Consider the following 19260-nt stretch of genomic DNA (forward strand, 5'->3'; position numbering starts at 1 on the left):
CGAATCCTAATTCATTTCATGAATAGTACAAATAAATGCCCTAATATTCTTCATATAAATGCCCCATGTCCTTCCAATTAACTACTCCTTAAATGAATGTCTCTAGACCCCCTTGACATCCTCTGAACAAATTAATTTTATGAGTGAATCTTTAATGCCCCATCTTAAAATGGGGCAAAAAATATTGAATCTAACACTCTAAGGTCAGTTCAGAACAGAGTGGACTGTGTTCTACGATCTGGATGCTATGCTTGTCCTGACATAAAATAAGAATACAGTTAGCTTTTTATCTGCCAATTCTGACAAAAGACTTCTCATGAAGACTCTGATTAATTGAAACCTCCATAAAACCCCTTCACCTGTTAGCCAAACCAGCCCTCTTCATTTGGGAAATACTTAAATACCTACTATATGCCAAGCTCTGAAGTATCATTACTTCAACAAGATGGTAAAGATTCCACCTTGTTTGTATTGCAGCCTGAGAATAATAAAGAACTTCAGCAAATCAATCTATGTAACCTTCTCTTACCTACAGGATGTGTAAACCATCAATAATGTAGTTAAGGACCAGGGCTTAGCTTCAGCAGGATGGTTCTACCTATTCTCAGCAGCATCTAAAATAGTGCCTGACATATAATTTAAAAACTTGTTTTCGCTCCCTAAACAAAAGATGTATGACAAATAATAAAGTTCTGAAAGAGGGACTGAGAGAAGAGAGCTGTACGATCAGATCAGTTACTAAGTCAAACCTTCACACTGTACCTTCTTTACGTAGCTAGAAGTGACTCCCTTCAACAGACATATTCCTAATCAAGAGAAATTTCCAACATTAAATATAATTGATATAATCCTTTTGATCGTGAAGGAATTGTTGCTCAGTTACAATGGATCTGAAACTATGAGTCTCTTTTACTTTGCATCTGCCACGTTTGCCTGCAAATTCACTTACTGGTTGCACTGGACTGTAACCAGGACTGTAACCTACCTGTAGCCAGGAACCAGGCCTTCTTTCCTAAGGTTGTCCCCAGTTTGTGCAGTCATCTCCATAAGGCATGCACACAAGTTATCACAAAAATAAGAGTACCCTGGAAGGGAAAATCCCATCCCCACATTTGTTTACGTAACTGTAGAATCCAGGTCCCCTTTTTCTCTAACTTCAATCACAAGGTAGAGACTGCTGTGAACTACTAGTTCCTAGGGCTGCTGGTGAAATCCTTACAGCTTTTTCTTCTCCCCATTTCTCCTTCTTTCTTCTTGTCCTTGCCCCACTCCCTCTAAAGTCCAGAAATGACACAGCCACTAACTTATGAAATCTTCCAACAAGAACACTGTTCTCAGAACTGGAGAATAAAGTGACAGGCCCAAGGAAGCACATAAAAAGCCTGCCTCTTAAACCAGGATGTAGGTTCAGTGACCAAACCTCCAGTTCCACTAGCCCTGTAGTTAGGGCCCTGCTCAAATTCAGAGGGGCCTGCTTAGGCACCTCCAGAGGGTAGCAATTTCCTTTAAGAAATCCTAAGCAAAACCAAACCCTTGAGTAGTCTAAAGAATGCAAGGAGCCTCAAATCCTGCCTGACCAGAGGCAGTGTAGCAAGATGGTAAAGATATCCCCTACTAGCTGTGTGACCTTAGGCAAATACTTCGCCAAGCCTCACTTTCATCACATTCAAAATGGGAATATCTAAATTTGGAAGAATCCTTGTGATGATTAAATGAGACCATGCAGCTAAAATACTTAGCACAGTGCCTAGCAAAGTAAACTCTTAAAAGTTAGTTGTCATCACCACTATCAAACTGGGTTGGCCCTCCAGACGGCGCTTGATTAAGGACTGACATAGCCAAGGAACAAGGTTTCTCCTAAGTGACCCCAATTAACTTGTTCCCATAGGCGCCATTCTCCACCCTTCTCACCCTTCCAAGCCCCTCTGAGGGTTAGGCACTGGACCACCCCAGGCCTCCCAAAGTCCCTCTCCTCTCCCTCGGGCAGTGCAACCCCTAGAAATCAGGCGGAATCCGCGCAAGTGCCCTTGCTGACCCAAACACCCCTTAGAGCCCCTCAGAGGGCCCGCTTCGCTGCCACTGTGGCCAGCGGGGCCCCCCTCCTCTCCCCTCCCCGGACGTGGCCTCCCCTCCCCCACGCGAGGCCCAGCCCTGCCTCCGTCCTCCCGACATCCAGCCCTCCCCACGACCCCTCCGACCCCACCCGTCCCGCGCCCGCCGGTTCGAACGAGGCCCTCCCAGCATTTTCCACGTCTCCCGGCCCGCCTTGCCCGAGAGATCAGCCGCGCCCCTGTCTCCAGCGGCCATACCGGTTTCCCGAGGCTCCCGCTGCCGCCCCTCCGCGGGTCTCTGCTGATCCGACCGGTGAGAGGCCGCCACCGCCGGGCTCTGGGGCGTTGGGGGAAGGCTGCTGTCACGGCCCACTCGGTTGCCCTCCGGGGCCGCTGCACCTCGCTGGCAGGCTCGCGCGGGCCCCGGCCAATCGCACGGACCCACCAAGCCTAGCGAGAGCTCGGGCCCAGTACGTGGCAGGTGGGGAAAGAAAAGGGGCGGGAACAAGAAGAAAATCTGTCCTTTCGCTCCGCCTTACAACGAGCAAATCAACCCAGCAGGCATGCGCAGCGCCGAGGGGAGGGGGACTGACAACGCCGCAGCCTGCAGGAGCCTGAATCTGTGCTTTCTCACTGGAAGACTGAGGGTAGGAAATGCGAGCTGGATGGATGCACGCATGCGCGAGGCGTGACAAGGCACTTCCGGTTTTCCGGAACGCTAGTATTTCCTGTCTCTCGCCTGTGGGCGGGGCGTAATTTGCTGTTTTAGAGTCTGAGAGCAGGTTTAAAGTGGGCGTTAGTCCAAGTTTGGCTGCTTCTTGTTTTGTGGCCATTGTAGTTCTCCTAGTCATATCTCCAGAAAACTAATCCTTTTCCCGCCTTCCTTCCACAAACTCATTCATTCATTATTGGTCGCCTACGCTTTGCCAAGAACTGTGCTGGGAATGGAAATGAATCAGTTTGTGAGCAAGGAGTTCCGAATAGCGTTTACGAGACGGGACAAACTTATGACTGTGTAAAAGATAAAGGCTGGGAAATTAAGGCTGATTAAGGATTCCAGAAGCCTTTTTGGAAATAAGATATTTGAGCGTACCCTAAATACTGTTCCCTTCTGTCTTATCTAAAGCATTTGTTTTGAATATGCCTGTTTATGTAAGAAGTGCGCTGGCTTTAGACCTGAAGCCTAAAATTTTGGGGGAAGGTGGGAATAGGTGATAAAATCTGGGCATGGGGGCAGGGCTGTTTTAAAAGTTGCAAGGAACTTTGCCTTCTAAGACGGAGACTAGGCAAAAAGCAATTTGAACTTACTTCTTCCCCAGTTGTTCACCAGATAGGTAAAGTGAATTCGGGATGAGAAGTTATATTCTTTCAGTACTGTAAAGAGTATGACCTTTCTGCAGTTAAAAGTCTCTGAAAAATTCTGTTTGAGAGTGAAATATATGCGTTTAGAATGCTTTTGCCTCTGAAATTATTTTTTGAGCAATTGCTTGCAGAGTTTGGGGAACTGAAGACTGTAGAAAGAATGAAAAAAAAGTTCCAGATTTTCTCCAAAGACGGTTTTTCTTTGCTTTTTAGAACGGACTAATCCAGATTTGGGGAAATGAACTGCTGTCCAATAATAGTATTCTGATGTCTTTGAGATGGTTTGAGATTGGATTAAACCACACAAATATAGACAGAGGTAAAATATTCCTTTAAGAAGTGAATAATACTACTATCAATCTCCCTAAAGAGAGGTCAGAACCTGGGGCAGGGGATAAGGGGATGAACCTTAGCCTGGAATGAGGGGAAAACACTTCATCTCTCTAGGCTCCCAGGAAAGGGGCTTGCCATTGAGGAGAAATAAACTGATCCCTGCTACACTAGGGCCAGCTGGAAGCTGGCAAGAAAGGCACCCACAGGGTGGTCTTCCAGAGGGAGTAGGGCTTGTGGACTCTGAGAGCAGCTTAAGGTTCTTTGTTGTAATTGCCTCATGCTTCATCCTCAAGCAATTAGTGAAGTCTTGTTTAATGTTAAAACCTGTTCCTAGCTACAGCTGGGAAAATTGAGAGATGGGGTAGTGATGATTCCTCAGGTCAAAGCAGAAGCAGGAGCTGCCTGGGGCAAGAAGTGAGAAATGAGAGAGTAAAGTATCATTTGGAAGCCAGATCAGAGGCTCAAGTGACACGAAGACAAGATGCAACATTAAATAAACATACATTTCGAAATTTTCAATGAAGAACTTCGTAAAAGATTTTGCCTCGGACTTTGCTGGTGGTGCGGTGGTTAAGAATCCACCTGCCAGTGCAGGGGACACGGGTTCGAGCCCTGGTCCAGGAAGATCCCACATGCCACTGAGCAACTAAGCCCATACGCCACAACTACTGACCCTGCGTTCTAGAGCCTGTGAGCCACAACTACCGAAGCCCACGCGCTTAGAGCCCGTGCTCCACAACAAAAGAAGCCACAGCAATGAGAAGCCCGTGCACCGCAATGAAGAGTAGAAGAGTAGCCCCCACTCACCGCATCTAGAGAAAGCCCACAAGAAGCAACGAAGACCCAACGCAGCCAAAAAATAAATTAAAAAATTAATTTAAAAAGAAAAGATTTTGCCTCTTGCTGTCCAGCTGAATGTAGGCTTACAATATTGTGATTGGGCATGAAATCAAGGATATGTGAGTTTAGTAATATGTCATATGAGTGCAGGCCATTAGCATCTGAGTTTGTCAAATTGCCCCCTTTAGGTTATAAACACATTTATAACCAAAACCTTATCCTATGCATTCTCTTGTTTCAGCTGAATACTAAATTGTCCACTGAAACTTCAGTGACCTTTCCTGTTCCTGATCCTATATAACAATTACATTTTAAAAATTAATTTCAGAGCATAATGAACAGCTGAAACTCAACACCCAACCCAAAGATTAGAACATTACCCATAAATTATATCTCCCTTTGTGCTGCTCTCCCATGTGGCATTCAATGAATATCTGTTGAGTCAGTGAAATAGTTACTGCTGTTTCTGTAATGTGCCACAGTCGCTGATGATACAGATCTCTGTACTTAGGCTCTCAATAAATGCAGGTGATAACCAGCCAGAGAGCAGTAGCCTGAATTGAGCTACTTACCACCCTTACCAAGAACACCATTTCTCCCACTGTATGTGTAGACATTGATTTTAGTTACTGCTGCCTTTCGTTAGGGAAACCAGAAAGTCTAAGTTATATAACTGCCACTTCCTAACCACTTTGGTAACATTTATTGGGATAAGCATCAATCAAACCACTGAGAAGATTGTTCTAGGAATTCTGTAAGTAAGCACACCTTTAAAGTGCTGCTGGTCAAAAAACACCTTACCCTCGTTCTTGTGTGTGTGGAGTTTAGAAAAGTACTGAACCAGAGTAAATTGAACTTCACGATCACCTGGCCCTCTGCTCTATGTCCAGGTGAACTTGTTTTGAAATGAACACCAAGAATCAGAAATGTGAAAGGTGGAAATATGTGAAGAAAGGAGAAGCAGTGTAAGGAAAGACCTTTGGCTTTGCCTGTAGCAAGGGGAGAAATGAGAACTCTACATTTGAAGGTTACTGCCCAAGTTTCACAGACATCTGAAGAAGGGTTACAGTTGTATTGTGTGTGTATTTTGAGAGATGCAGTCAACTCATTTACCTACCACCTGCTCTTTCTCCCCAAAAGTCTGTGTGGCTAGCACTCTTCAAATAGAAGTGGAAAAATCCTAAGAATGAAAAAGGGAGATTCTCCGACTGATGGGAAGTGGGACAAAGATTAGGAGCCTTTTAAACAAATTGGATGAAACCTCTGTTTCATCATGTTCTCCTTTAGCAGGTAGTGTAAATCATTTTGAAAGTTTCAATCATCTCAGCTACTCTCAGGGGAACCAAAAAAATAACGTAAGTTCCTCTTAGGGTGAGACTTTCATGAGAAGCTACGTCCCTCCCTGAGAGTCAGCTCTGTTGTGGTAGCAGTCTGCTAAATAAGAGAACTCCAAACAGAAGGGGAAATTCATGAGGACCACATAGGGGCCGGTTGGTCAGGTGAGCCTCCCCACGACTGGCCATAAAGATCTGTTTGTGTAAACAAAGGGAGCTGCTACCCCATGCAGAAATAATAAAGGAGAAAAGAATGATATTCTTACTGTGTACCTCTGAGTGAGTCATTCTCAGCACCAGCTAAGCAAAATGTTTAGTCTGTCCTACCAGCTGCACATCCACTGAGAACCAAAAATGCCTTTGCCTTACCATGGGGCTCTACATCCACCTCTCTTTAGAGAAGTTGCTCCTTGAAGGCAGTTCTTTCTAGATTTTATATCCCTAGAGTCTGGCTCCTCCTAGGTATTCAATATATATTTATTGAATGAAAGAATTAAAATTAAGTTCCACACTATTTTATAGAGCAAGCTTCCAGAAACAGAGAGCAGCCATCAGTGGTGAGTTCCTAGCTCCCTAGAAGTACGGGATTTCTTCTCTGAGTAGTCTTAAATTGTTCACTTTTCTTCATTTATGTCTCCTGAAGACAGTGCTGAGTTACTTCTGTTCACTCTGTCAGAGTTTACATTGAAAGACTAATGCCACAAGATATACAAGGAGATCTCACAACTTTTGATTAAGTAGCTTTTTTTAGCTCTTTTAAGAGATCTAGATGTCAGATTCTAGAAATCATGCCTGTCAAATCGAACTCTGGGTACTTGGAGCCTCTCACATCTCTGATCTAACATTTATGCCAATGATCCTGCTTTTAGTCCCTCCATATAAATACATAATTAAACAGGACATTCTCAAAAAGTGCTTTCAATGAAGAAAAACTTACTCATAATAACAATGCAAAATAAAATCACAATGAGATGATGTTTCACATATTGGATAAAATTTTATAAGACTTTATAGAAAAGGGTATGGCAAAAGAGACATTCATACTTTGCTGTGGGGCATAAATTGAAATAAACTATTTAAAAGGTGGTATGGTAATAGTCATCAGCAACTAAAATACCCAACCCTATATGACACAGCAGTCCTACTTTTAGGGTACCAGTGAAATCCTTGCATGTGAGAACACAGATACCCATCAATGTGTTATTTTCAAGTAAGAGACTATAGAGCAGTTAAAAGAAATGTGCACACATGCACACACACAGTTCAATCTCAAAAACATTTTATCAAGTGATAAAAGCAAGTTTCAGAAAGTTATGTTACAATGCAGAAAAATGTTAACGTAGTAGCCTGAGAACACTATTCTTAGGAAGACCTGCTTGCAAGGTGGGAATTTGGAGCGTTCCCACTATTCTTTGGCAAGAATGGTGCATTGTGCCTAAACTGTGCGAACAACGTGGTTTATGCTGGACACCTGCTTGCTTTCTGGGAGTCTGGAATTTTCGTACATGCCAGGCAGAGCGCACCTCTGTGACGTGTCCTGAGTAAAACCTGGGCACTGAGTCGCCAATGATTTTCCCTGGTATACAGCATCTCATTGCTGGAGGAATTAAGCACATCCTGCGTGACCACACTGAAAGAGAACTTTCGGAAGCTCGTGCCTGGTTTCCTCTAGACTTCAACTCATGCAAATTCTTCCTTTGCTAATTTTGCTTCACATTGTTTTCCTGCTATATATCATAGCCATGAATATGACTTCATGCTGAACTTTATGAGTGCTCGTAGTGAATCATTGAACCTGGGGGTGTTCCTGGGGACCACCAAATCTGTTCCCTATACCAGTTATGTAAAAAAGAGAAGAAAAAAGCACACACACAAGACTATGAATTTCTCTGGGTATACAATTTTTTGTATATCTATTTCTTAAAATTTGGAAGGATACACAGCAAACTTATTACAGTGGTTAACTCTGGCGAGAAGGGGAAGGAAAAGGAGATGAAGGGGCTGGGACTTTGACTCTATCTGGCATGCTCTAATTTATTTCCTTTTTTTTTTAAGGAATATACTCATGTAATATGTAGGTGAAAAAAATGCTTTAAGTTGATTTAAAAGTAATTTCAGCCTGCATTTAGAGTCACAAAATTTTAGAGCTGGTACAGAATTTAGAATTTACCTAGTCCTGCCCATTACAAAGGTAGAGCCTAGGCTTATGCCCAGAGAGGCAAATGTCTTGCTTCAAGTCACATAACTTGTAGCTGGGACCACAACTCCCAGTCCAGAATGCTGCCCTAGTCTGCTATTACTTGGTATTACTTGGTAATCAATCTTCTTTTTTTGTTATTGCAAAGGTCCAGAAGGTCTCAATTGTTATATCATGATTTCATAATACCTTATATCAAAGTTCAGCAAATTATCAGTGTCATACTTCCACATGTAACAAAACTCTACTGGAAGAAGATAAGAATTGGACTATAGTTCCCTGGAAAATACAACTTTTAAGAGATAACAGCATTAGATCATACCACTCTGCTTTGCTTTTATTTTTTTGTTCCTCTTCTTTGTTAAAATAGAGGGCTAACATATCAAGCAATGGGATTTTTCAGAAACATGGTCAGTAGCTTGAAAAAAGGATTTATGACCTATTTCTACTTTTTGAAACAATTCAAAAATCAGGACTTTAAATACTAACTCCCCTATATTGCTATTGAGAGTATAAAATGGCAAAACTACTTTGGAAAACTGTTTGGCAGTTTCCTATATAGTTAAATATACACTTACTCTACGACTCAGCAATTACACTATACTAGACATTTCAAGAGAAAACATATCCACACAAAGACTTGTAGAAGAACGGTTACATCAGTTTTTTTTTTTTTTTTTTTTTTTTTTGCAGTATGCGGGGTTCTCACGGCTGTGGCCTCTCCCGTTGCGGAGCACAGGCCCCAGACGCACAGGCCCAGCGGCCACAGGCCCACGGGCCCAGCCACTCCGCAGCATGCGGGATTCTCCCAGACTGGGGCACGAACCCATGTCCCCTGCATCGGCAGGCGGACTCTCAACCACTGCGCCACCAGGGAAGCCCCGGTTATATCAGTTTTATTCATGATTTTCAAAACCTGGAAATGACCAAATGTCCCTCAACTAGTGAATACATAAACAAAACATGATCTATCCAAACAACTGAATTCTACTCAGCAATGAAAAGCAAACCACTGATACAAACAACATAGACGAATCCCAAAAACACTATGCTGGATGAAAGAAGCCAGACTCGAAAGACGATATGGTCCCATTCACATGGCAATCTAGAACAAGCAAAACTAATACATGGTGGTAGAAAGCAGACCAGTGGTTGCCTGGAGCTGGGACAGGTGAAGGGTTTAACTGGGACGGGGCGCATTACAGGGTGAAGGATATGTTCTTAATCTTGTTTAGGATGCTTTCACAGGTGTACACATTTGTTAAAACTCATCTAATTATACACTTAAAATGGGTGCATTTTGTTGCATATAAATTATATGGCAATGAAGTTAATTTTAAAAGTAAAAAAAAAGAAGGAAACAAAACAAAATTGACTCCAATAACCAAAATTAAGGAAAATCACTCCAATATTTAGAAGAAAAAAAACAGTCTTCAGTGACCCACTTATGAGACTGAAGATTCCTATGCTGCATTGAGTCTCTTTGTATATACATAGCATCGTATAACTTTGAGGTAACATTGAGCATTACACATGACTGTTTACACTGAGCAGACTAGCAGGTATGGTTGTGAACATAAGCGTTTCCAAATGTGATTGCTTTTTTGTTCATTCAAAATAGTTTGCTCTCTCATTTGGTAATATAGTCAGGTGGACATTTTCACAAAAACTTATCAATACCAATTTCAAGTAGTGTTGGAAGAATTGTGTTTTTCCCAAGAAGTGTGTGTTTGTTGTTTAATTGGTAAGAGGTATGTGACTTGTGTGATCATATTTCCCTATTTATGTTGGGTGTTAGGAAGCTTATGGTCAAATCTGTAGCCCACTCCTAGCAAAAATGCGAGCTCATATGACATGTTCCTTGGGTACTAATAACATACCTCTCTTCTTACTTTCTGCTCCTATGATTATTTTCTCTTCCTCCTGATTTCCTTACTTAGTTTTTCAGCAACTTTTACATTTTTTTCAAATACACATTTTAATAGGTTACCTATATGTAAATGAAGTAATACAGATGATGCATATGTAACATTTGAATCTCTCTGAGGTTTTTGTGTGTGTTAACAAATAATTGCTAATCTTCTCCAAGATTTACTGTTTTATTTTTAAGAAAAGGTGGATGGACACAAAGAGACAGAAAGCATGTTTAAGAGGAAAAAATAACTCTGTCATGGAACCCCACCCAACTGCTGTACGATCTAATATAGGGTGAGAGATGGCAAGTGTCTGTCATATGTGATTCCGTTGGCCTCGGTTGACATATTTATGCCCCTGTTCTTCATTTTAGAAGATTTTACATAATCCCTAAGATATTCCTTAACACAAAACAAAAAATACTCTGCCTGTATGAAGACATTTAAACTCAAGAAATGCTAAATGCTCCATAAATCTTTTGGATATTTTGAATCAAATGCAGAGTGAACATTTCATTATATTAAAAAGAAAGGAAAACAGGGACTTCCCTGGTAGCACAGTGGTTAAGAATCTGCCTGCCAATGCAGGGGACACAGGTTTGATCCCTGGTCCAGGAAGATCCCACATGCCACAGAGCAACTAAGACTGTGCACCACAACTACTAAGCCTGCTCTCTAGAGCCCACGTGCCGCAACTACTGAGCCCATGTGCCACAACTACTGAAGCCCACACACCTAGAGCCAGTGTTCCGCAACAAAAGAAGCCACCGCAATGAGAAGCCCGCTCACCGCAACTAGAGAAAACCGGCGCACAGCAACAAAGACCCGACACAACCAAAATTAAATAAATAAATATTTTTTAAAAAAGGAAAACAATAAACTGAGGAAAAATATTGTCACGAAATGTAATAGTTAATGGGCTAATAACCATAATAGAAAAGAATTCATACAAATTTATGAGGAAAAAAACAGTTCAATTGATAAATGGACAATGCATATAAATAATTAAAAAAATAAAATACCAAAGTAAACTATACAAAAACCTGCTTATGGTAACTTCAAATGTTGGTGACACTATAAATTAATGTAATGTTGTCAAGACAATATAGTAATATATACAAGGAACCTAAACAAATGTTCATACTTTTGACATGCTTAACATCATCCTGAGAATTTATCTGCAGGAAATAATTTAAAAGAAAGGAAAAAAACTGTATGTACCAGTTTATTAATCATATGTCACTACAATATTAAAAATTGAAATGATCTAGACATCCAATAACAGAACAACTTAGTAACTTATGATATATTATGCAATCAATTATTATAAGAACTGGGAAATTGTAACTAAAAATCAGAATAAAATTTCATTTACTGTAATTAATTATTTAAATTCTTATGTATTCAAACAAAGAGTATAAGGGAACATGGAAAAACAGACATTATTGATAGGTCAGGGAATTACGGATTTTTCTTTCTTGAAAAAGATAATTTATAAATATCTTCTAAAATTGCCATAACACGGCTAGTACAATGTTTTAAAAATGTGACCAGGAAGCCTTTTCCTCTCTTAGTAACTGGCCCCTCCCCCTACAGCCCCATGTTTCCCACCCCACCCCCGGGGATGGAACCAATCCTGGTGGCTCTGTCTTGCACCTCATCTAAGGAGCCAGGTACTGAAGATCCCAGGGTAACATTAAAGAGGTTCCACAGGGCTAGAGAGCTCCAGTGGTTGACAGGCTGGTATGATCCAGTCGGCACTTTTAGCCCAGGTTTCCCAAGCATTGGCAAAGAATGCCAAGCTCTTCTGAATGAGGCAATGACAAACTGATAGCAATGAGTTGAGAATGATCTCCCTTTGTTGGTAACATAAAAAAAGAGGCAACATGAACTTCAAAATGGAAAGGGTAAGAGAAAAAGCAATCCAGACTCTGACAATTAAGCTCTGAACTGTTAAGACCCAGGAAAGGAAACCCAAAGGTTAGGATGGTTGTTCCCTGAAGAAACGACATGTTCTACCACAACCGAAAAGGATATAGGGGTACTATTATCACACACAATATATCAGAAACAGGAAACGTTGGCCCCATGTAATATCATGAAAACCAGTTCTGCAGTACTCTGAGTCTTCCTTTCCTGAAATGTTCTTTTTAAGTAAAATCACGCTTCAGCTCCTAGAGTCCCTGTCCTTGCTCCTCAACTTCAAAGGCACCAAAAAATTTCTTGCTTTCCTTACCCACCCCATTCAAACCCTGCTCAGACAAGGATCTAACAGGCTTATTCAGAGGCAGGGAACTGATTGATAAGCCTGCAAGCAGTTGTTGTCCCATGAGGCACTTGTATTTTGTCAGGAGATATAGTGGAAACGCCTCCACGTTTTGCTGCCAGCATCCCATCCTTGGTGTAACTGTCCACTCTCCACTCCAGGATATCCTATCAAACAGGTCATCCCCTATCCCTCCACTTCACAGTGAGTATGTGACTCAGGCTGGATCAATATTCCCTGGACACAGTGCCTGTGGGCACATGACTCATCAAGGTGTACCAGTTCTTTGGTCCTTTCTTCTCGCTGCCCCTGCTTTGCTCTGTATCAGAAGGGACTGAGCCCCACAGGTTCCTGGCTCAACTGGCTTCTGGCTGGCTGTGGCCCATGGGAGACACTGATGGGAAGTTGCAGGGCAGGAGGAAGGGGATGCCAATGGCCAGTGTCCGACCATGAAAACCCAATATGAGGATGAAGCCAAACACAGAAGGACAAAGAGCCAGGAAACAGGGAGAGAAAAAGAGAATCCTGACACATTCTTTGAACTCATTTCATTTGAACTCTAGACCTAAAGTTAGTGTTATCATATATTTTGTGTCCCAAACAAGGACACTCGAGAGTAAAAGGGGCTGTTGGTAATACTTGAATCAGGACAACAGGCACGAATTGGGACCGGCTCAGGCAAACCAGAACGTGTTCACCCTACCTAAAACCAACTCATCCCTTGCACTTTACAATGAATTGAACCATTAAACTCTCTTTGACTCTTAACCTAATCTGACTTGGATCTCTATCACTAAACTAAAAGATTCCAGACCAGTGCACGAGGTAAAGGCTTAAATCAAGAGAATTATTTCCAAGAGGTAGGATTTCAGGGTTGGCAGGGGAATAGCAATGTCCACCTGACTTAGCTTCCACAGCATGTGTGTGGAGCTTGTACATTTATGGTAGAGCCATTCCAGGAACATTATGTGAAATTTTGGTTGCTATACCCCCCAAAGTGCTGAAAAAAGTACAAAGAAAACTAAAACCACGAAGGGAACACAAATATTTCACCCTCAGGCTAAATGTGTCTCTTTGGTGATTTTTTTTTTTACATTTAAAGTGGCCTTTACTTAAGGTTTATTTTAATCTGAATATAAATTCCAGGACATAAAGTAAGTCAACCACATCTTGTAATTTTCCCAAAGTCAAGCCCCTATCTAGGGATGGCACTATAACACCATGAAAAACACTAACCTCTGAGAATTGCTTTACTTCTATATTCTCTTCCTTTTACTTTTTTCCATTATCCTGTAAGGTCTCAATTATACTACAGATGAAATATGCTCTTGGCTCGCCTAGAAATCTAACAGTCATTTACAACCATTTCTATATAAAAAACACATGTTCTTTAGAGCGTGGTAAGAAGAGTATGCCACAGCTCACATGACATTTGTTAGTCCCTTAGTTCAGTGCACTCACAGCAGCTGCCTAGTTTATGACAAAACGGAACACAGCAATTCAAAGACTATCTCCTAAGTCCAGTGGGAGTGCTCCCCAAACCAGTGGAGGTCATTTTTTATTTAGGAAGCCATTAATAATTTAAGTGTTTGAAACTCCATGAGCGGCTTGATCTTTTAAAAGCCATAAGGGGTGATTGCGACTAACTTTTCATTTTTTGAGCCTCACTGTCATTTCATCAATAAAAGGGTAAATATAGCAAGAACCGGAAGGAAATATTCAGAGGCTTTAGCAACGAGCTAATTCTTCTAGTCTCACTTCCCATTTCTCATGGGGTCAATTCCTCTGGTCATAAAATATGCTTTTTTAACAGAAAAAAAAAATACACTTTCCAGAGGTTAAATTGGTGCAAAATTCTTAATTGGAAATAAGAGTATAAGCACATACAAATTTAAAATATTCACAGATTAAAAGTATGATACAGGGGCTTCCCTGGTGGCGCAGTCGTTGAGAGTCCGCCTGCCGATGCAGGGGACACGGGTTCGTGCCCCAGTCCGGGAAGATCCCACATGCCGCGCAGCGGCTGGGCCCGTGAGCCATGGCTGCTGAGCCTGAGCGTCCAGAGCCTGTGCTCCGCAACGGGAGAGGCCACAACAGTGAGAGGCCCGCGTACTGCAAAAAAAAAAAAAAAAGTATGATACATACAAGCTACTCCCTTCAGTGTTCACCAAGAGTCATTTTGTTCTGGAGGGTAAATTTTTCTCCTCATGTCCTTTTAGTAAACAGTAAAAGAATTTTTTAGGTTCTATATTTTTATCAAACTTTGTCACATAGACTTTATGATGTACGGAGCAATGATTATCGTGAAAGCTGAGTGGCATTCTTCACTTCATTGGAGTAAGAATCTATTGAATAACAGAAAAACTACCAAATTCACTATCCCTGATGATAATAAACAACAGGTTTTACCTGATTCTTAACCTTAAGCAAAATATACTGAGGGAGACTTTGAGAAGACTGGGTAATAAAGGAAGGAAATAGAAAAAGTGAAACACATGAGTTGAATAAAAAGAGGACCACAAAAGGTAACAGTTTTCCTGTCTAGATGCTTGGGTTTTCTTGGTCACTTTCAGACGATGCCATTTCCTTGGTAAGTATAGATGGCTCCAGCAGCCAAAAGTGTTCATTTAGGGCTAGTAATGACCTGAGCGTGTTATACATCCTTACGTACAGCCTCAGTGGGGTCATTGATGGCAGCACTTTCACCCTCCCAGCAGTTAACGACAATGACTTCAACACTTCGGAAGCTTTACTCTGGAAGATTTTTGTTCTGACAGTGTGGAGGATAAAAATATTCAATCCCTGGCAGACAGAATAAAAGTTTAATATTAGATAAGTCTTGAGATACAGAATAAGGGAAGAAATTGTATTTCACCCTGCCACCCACCTGTCTTCATGTACAGGAACCTGAGTTTACCAGTCAGCAGCTGCTGTGTACTTTTTTGTCTAAGAGGGTTAGGGCAATATTCTTCTCATATCTGAAGTGCTATACGTAAGTAGTAGAGTTAAGAGACCTGAATTCAGGTCCCCATTTGCCACATGTTGGCTGTGCAACTGGGAGGCTTTTTTTCCTCCTGACACCAACCAATTCTGACACCAACTGGGTGTCCTACAATTTAATTCAATTCTGACACTAACTACTCAGAGTTCGTGTCAGACCCTACAGGTGAAGGGCTCAGTCCCACAAGACTGCCCTCACTAGTGGTGCCAGTAACAAGTATTAGGAGTATTAGGTCCCCGGGCTATCCACACTTCTGTCCAACGTGCCTATTGCCTCCCCACTTCAGGTTTGATAATTTGCTGAAAAGACTCACAGAACTCACTCAGGAAAGAGTTTTACTTACTATTACTTGTTTATTATAAAGGGTACAACTCAGGAACAGCCAAACAGAAGAGATTACAGTGCAAGAGCATGGAGCTTCCATGCCCTCTGAGTGTGTTACCCTCCCAGCACTTTAATCTGTTCACCAACATGCAAGCTCTCCAAACCCCTTCTTTTAGGGGTTTTTATAAAGGTTTCATTACATAGTTGTGATCGATTAAATCATTAGCTGTTGGTAAATGACTCAATATCCAACCCCTCTCCCATTCCTGGAGATTGTGGAGTGGGCTAGAAGTTCCAAGCTTCTAATCAAGCCTTGGTCTTTCTGGTGACCGACCAGCCTCCATACTGAAGCAATCTGGGGGCCTCAGCGACTGGTCATCTTATTAGCATGCAAAAAACACTCATCACTCCGGGGAGTCCAAGGATTAAAGGAACTGTGTGCCAGGAACTGAGGACAAAGACCAAATATTAATTTTTTAGTATACCACAGTAACTTTGCTCTTTTTCTGATGTCTATGATCTTTGATTTCCTAATGGGGCAGATTGACTATGGGTTACCTAATTCTTCTTACAGTTCTAACATTCTATGATTCTACATTTTTGGAGTTTTGGTAAAATAACTAGAAGTTTGGTATATTTAAGGACAAAAAAATTTTTTAAGCACTTCTACTCATTGCTTTTCTGTACGTTACATATGAAGACCAGATGTGCACAAGTAATTAACCCACAAAAGACTGAACACTATTTTCTATACATTTTTTAAATGTATAGAACCACTTATTGCAGTCCTATTAATGCCAGACACTTGCTTTTCCTTCAATATTCATCATTTAATCCTTCTCATTTAGTCCTAACTTCAACCCTATAAAATAAGCTTCATTACCCCATGTTACAGATAAGGAAACTATAGCTCAGACAAATTAAGTAAATTGCCTAAAATTATCCAACCAGTAATCAGAGTCTGGAATTAAAATGTATGTTTGGCTCCAAAACTCCTCTATCCAATACACTACTCTGTCTCTTGCTTGTAACTGTAATAGAAAGATCATGTAAACTGTATTACAGCATCTAAAAAACCCTGATAATTCCTCATTAATATCCTTTGTGGAAAAACAGATTAAATAATATCTGCTGTTGAGTTGAGAATATTGTGCCAATCTTCATTTCTTGATTTTGACACTGTTATACAAATCTTATTGGGAAAAGCTGGTCAAAGAGTACATGGGAACTCTGTACTATCTTTGCAAATTCCTGTGTAAGACTATTTCAAAATGAAAAAGTTATTTAAAAAAAAATCCATGGATGTCTCCCAGATTGGCATCTATTAGGCTCCAAGCTTTAAAAGGATTATTTCTAGAATCATATCCTATGAATACTGTTACAGACTTCTGGTTCTATGGTTCGATAACTCTGCGAGTTTGACTAATAAAATCAATACATATTGGCAAGGGATAGACTAGTTCTTTGGCCAAAAGCAGGAAGATTAAATTGATTGGGGTATCTACTCCCCTGAAGAAGGCCTTGACGACATAAGGAAGTTTTCAATGGGACATGGGTTTCAGGAGGACAAAAGTGGCTACTGGCCATCCTGATTGTTCAAGGGAGAGAAATTTGTTTTGGAGACATGAAAAATCTGGTCCCTAGAGAAGCATTCTCTTTGTGGAGTACACTACTTCACCTGGATTTTCCAAACTTTAAACTCTAAGGTAAAGATAAGACTGGATAGAATTTCTGGTTGTACAATAATTAGGAAAAAACCTAGACCATGGAGGATCCATAAAGCTACCATCCTGAGGGACTCTGTCTGAATGGACTCCCAATATTTCCATGCTCCCTAAAATCCCAAAGATGTTATCTGAAAAGACAAAACCTATGGGTCAAACTAATTCTCACTAGCACAAAGATCAAACTATACCTTTTAAGTAGTATCTGTAGCACTTAGTAAATGTTTATTAGAATTATAGATTATTCTAAATCTCGAAGGAGCCTTCCAGGTGAACTAAGCTAGTTGTTGCTATTCTTCAGTATACATAACAATCACCTGAAGATTCCTAGCTCTTAGCCCACAGGTTCTGACTGAGTTGGTAAGGGGTGAGGCCCAGGAATCAGCATTTTAACACATTATGTAAATTCTGATGTAGGCAATATTCAAGCTCACTTTGTAAAGCACTGTGTTAATGTTAACAGCCCCCCTTCATTTTATATTTTACATGCCTCACTCAGAAAGGATGTGTGACTTTCCTAAAATCATATGAATAATTAATTGTAGAGCTGGAAGACAGCTTAAATCTCCTGCCTTTTAGTCCAGCACTCCTGCCACATGGCCACCTTCAATTTTGCCACAAAGTATTAACATTTTGTAACAAGCCTCTATTTTGTAATATGCCTCTCCTGTGCATGCAGGAGAGAATATCCTTGCCTAGACCTTCTTTTAGATACTTTTCTAAATTACTGGTCATTCTAGGTGACAAATCCATGACTCAGCTGGCAATCCCAGACTAAGCTTACACTACTTATTGCCCTTCTGGGGAGTTTCCATTGGGTGTTGCAAACAGTAAAGGTCTGCCTTATATCCATTCAAATTTGGTGGCAGGCACACATCTATTGTTTAATGGAGTTATTCTCAAAAAGCACTGGAGAGGGCTGCCTGAGATAGAGGGTGAGATCCTACACACATTAAACCTGTTGGTAGCAATTCAGATAGTCAAGCAGCTCCCCACACTGCACTCTACAGGCTCTCCATCATTGTGGTCAAGCCAAAATGACTTAATGCCCTCCCCAATGATTTCCATTTTGTATCAGACTTCCCTCCTCAATGATACTTGACCAGAGCCAGAAACAACCAACACTGAGACAATCATCAAATGCTATAGTTTTTTCACAAAATATTAGAGAAGTATAGCCCATCCCAGTATCAAACTAGATGTTATCTACTGTGAAAGATACACACAAGTATGTTTCTTACACTAGAGAACTGATAATCTAGTTGAGGAGATGAGACTTGTACCCATAAAAAGTTAATTTTTGAGTACAAGGAAAAAAGGGACAAATGAACTTACAAAACTACAATAATGCTATTGTATTTGATAAGAAATTTATTTATTTAATTCATAGTTGAATTAATAAATCTAGAATTAAAATCCATCATTTTAGGGACTTCCCTGGCAGTCCAGCGGTTAAGACTGTGGTTCCAGTGCAGGGGGTGAGGGTTCGATCCCTGGTCTGGGAACAAGATCTCACATTCCACATAGTAAGCCGAATAAGTAAATAAATAAATACCTTCATTTTAAGGGATTAAAGCCTATAAGTGAATAATCTATGTGGATTGTACCAATGTCACTTTCCTGGGTTTTATTTATTTATTTTTGTAGGAAAATGTCTTTCTTTTATTTTTATTTACTTTTTTTGCTGTTATAATTTTTTAATAGATCTATTATAGTTATATAAGGTGTTATCACTGGAAGAGCTGGGTGAAGTCTACATAGGAACTCGCTGTACTTTTTTTTTTTTTTCTTTTTTGCGGTACGTGGGCCCTCTCACTGTTGTGGCCTCTCCCGTTGCGGAGCAACAGGCTCCGGACGCGCAGGCTCAGCGGCCATGGCTCACGGGCCCAGCCGCTGCGCGGCATGTGGGATCTTC

At 41.0% G+C, this 19260-nt stretch overlaps 2 protein-coding genes and 1 long non-coding RNA gene across 11 annotated transcripts in view; 1 reads left to right on the forward strand and 2 right to left on the reverse strand.

Annotated features, from left to right (window-relative positions):
• TFG (trafficking from ER to golgi regulator) overlaps positions 1-2668 on the reverse strand; it is a 43437-nt gene extending 40769 nt beyond the window's left edge. For all 9 annotated transcript variants that reach the window (XM_033433305.2, XM_049710068.1, XM_033433304.2 and 6 more), the window contains exon 1: positions 2310-2668. The gene's annotated coding sequence lies outside the window, so the exon portion shown is untranslated. The remainder of the gene's footprint in view (positions 1-2309) is intronic.
• LOC125964460 (uncharacterized) lies at positions 2595-7760 on the forward strand. The gene is made up of 2 exons (XR_007477505.1): positions 2595-2698; positions 3627-7760. It is a non-coding gene; the product is annotated as an uncharacterized LOC125964460 (long non-coding RNA).
• A 132-nt stretch (positions 7761-7892) lies between these two features.
• The window catches only part of ADGRG7 (adhesion G protein-coupled receptor G7), a 65442-nt gene continuing 54074 nt past the window's right edge, over positions 7893-19260 (reverse strand). The window contains 1 exon segment of the mRNA XM_033433306.2: positions 7893-15098. Coding sequence (XP_033289197.1) covers positions 14838-15098 — 261 coding nt within the window. The 3' untranslated portion in view covers positions 7893-14837.

The sequence above is a fragment of the Orcinus orca genome, chromosome 5 (assembly GCF_937001465.1).
Source record: "Orcinus orca chromosome 5, mOrcOrc1.1, whole genome shotgun sequence".
NCBI classification, from domain to species: Eukaryota; Metazoa; Chordata; class Mammalia; order Artiodactyla; family Delphinidae; genus Orcinus; species Orcinus orca.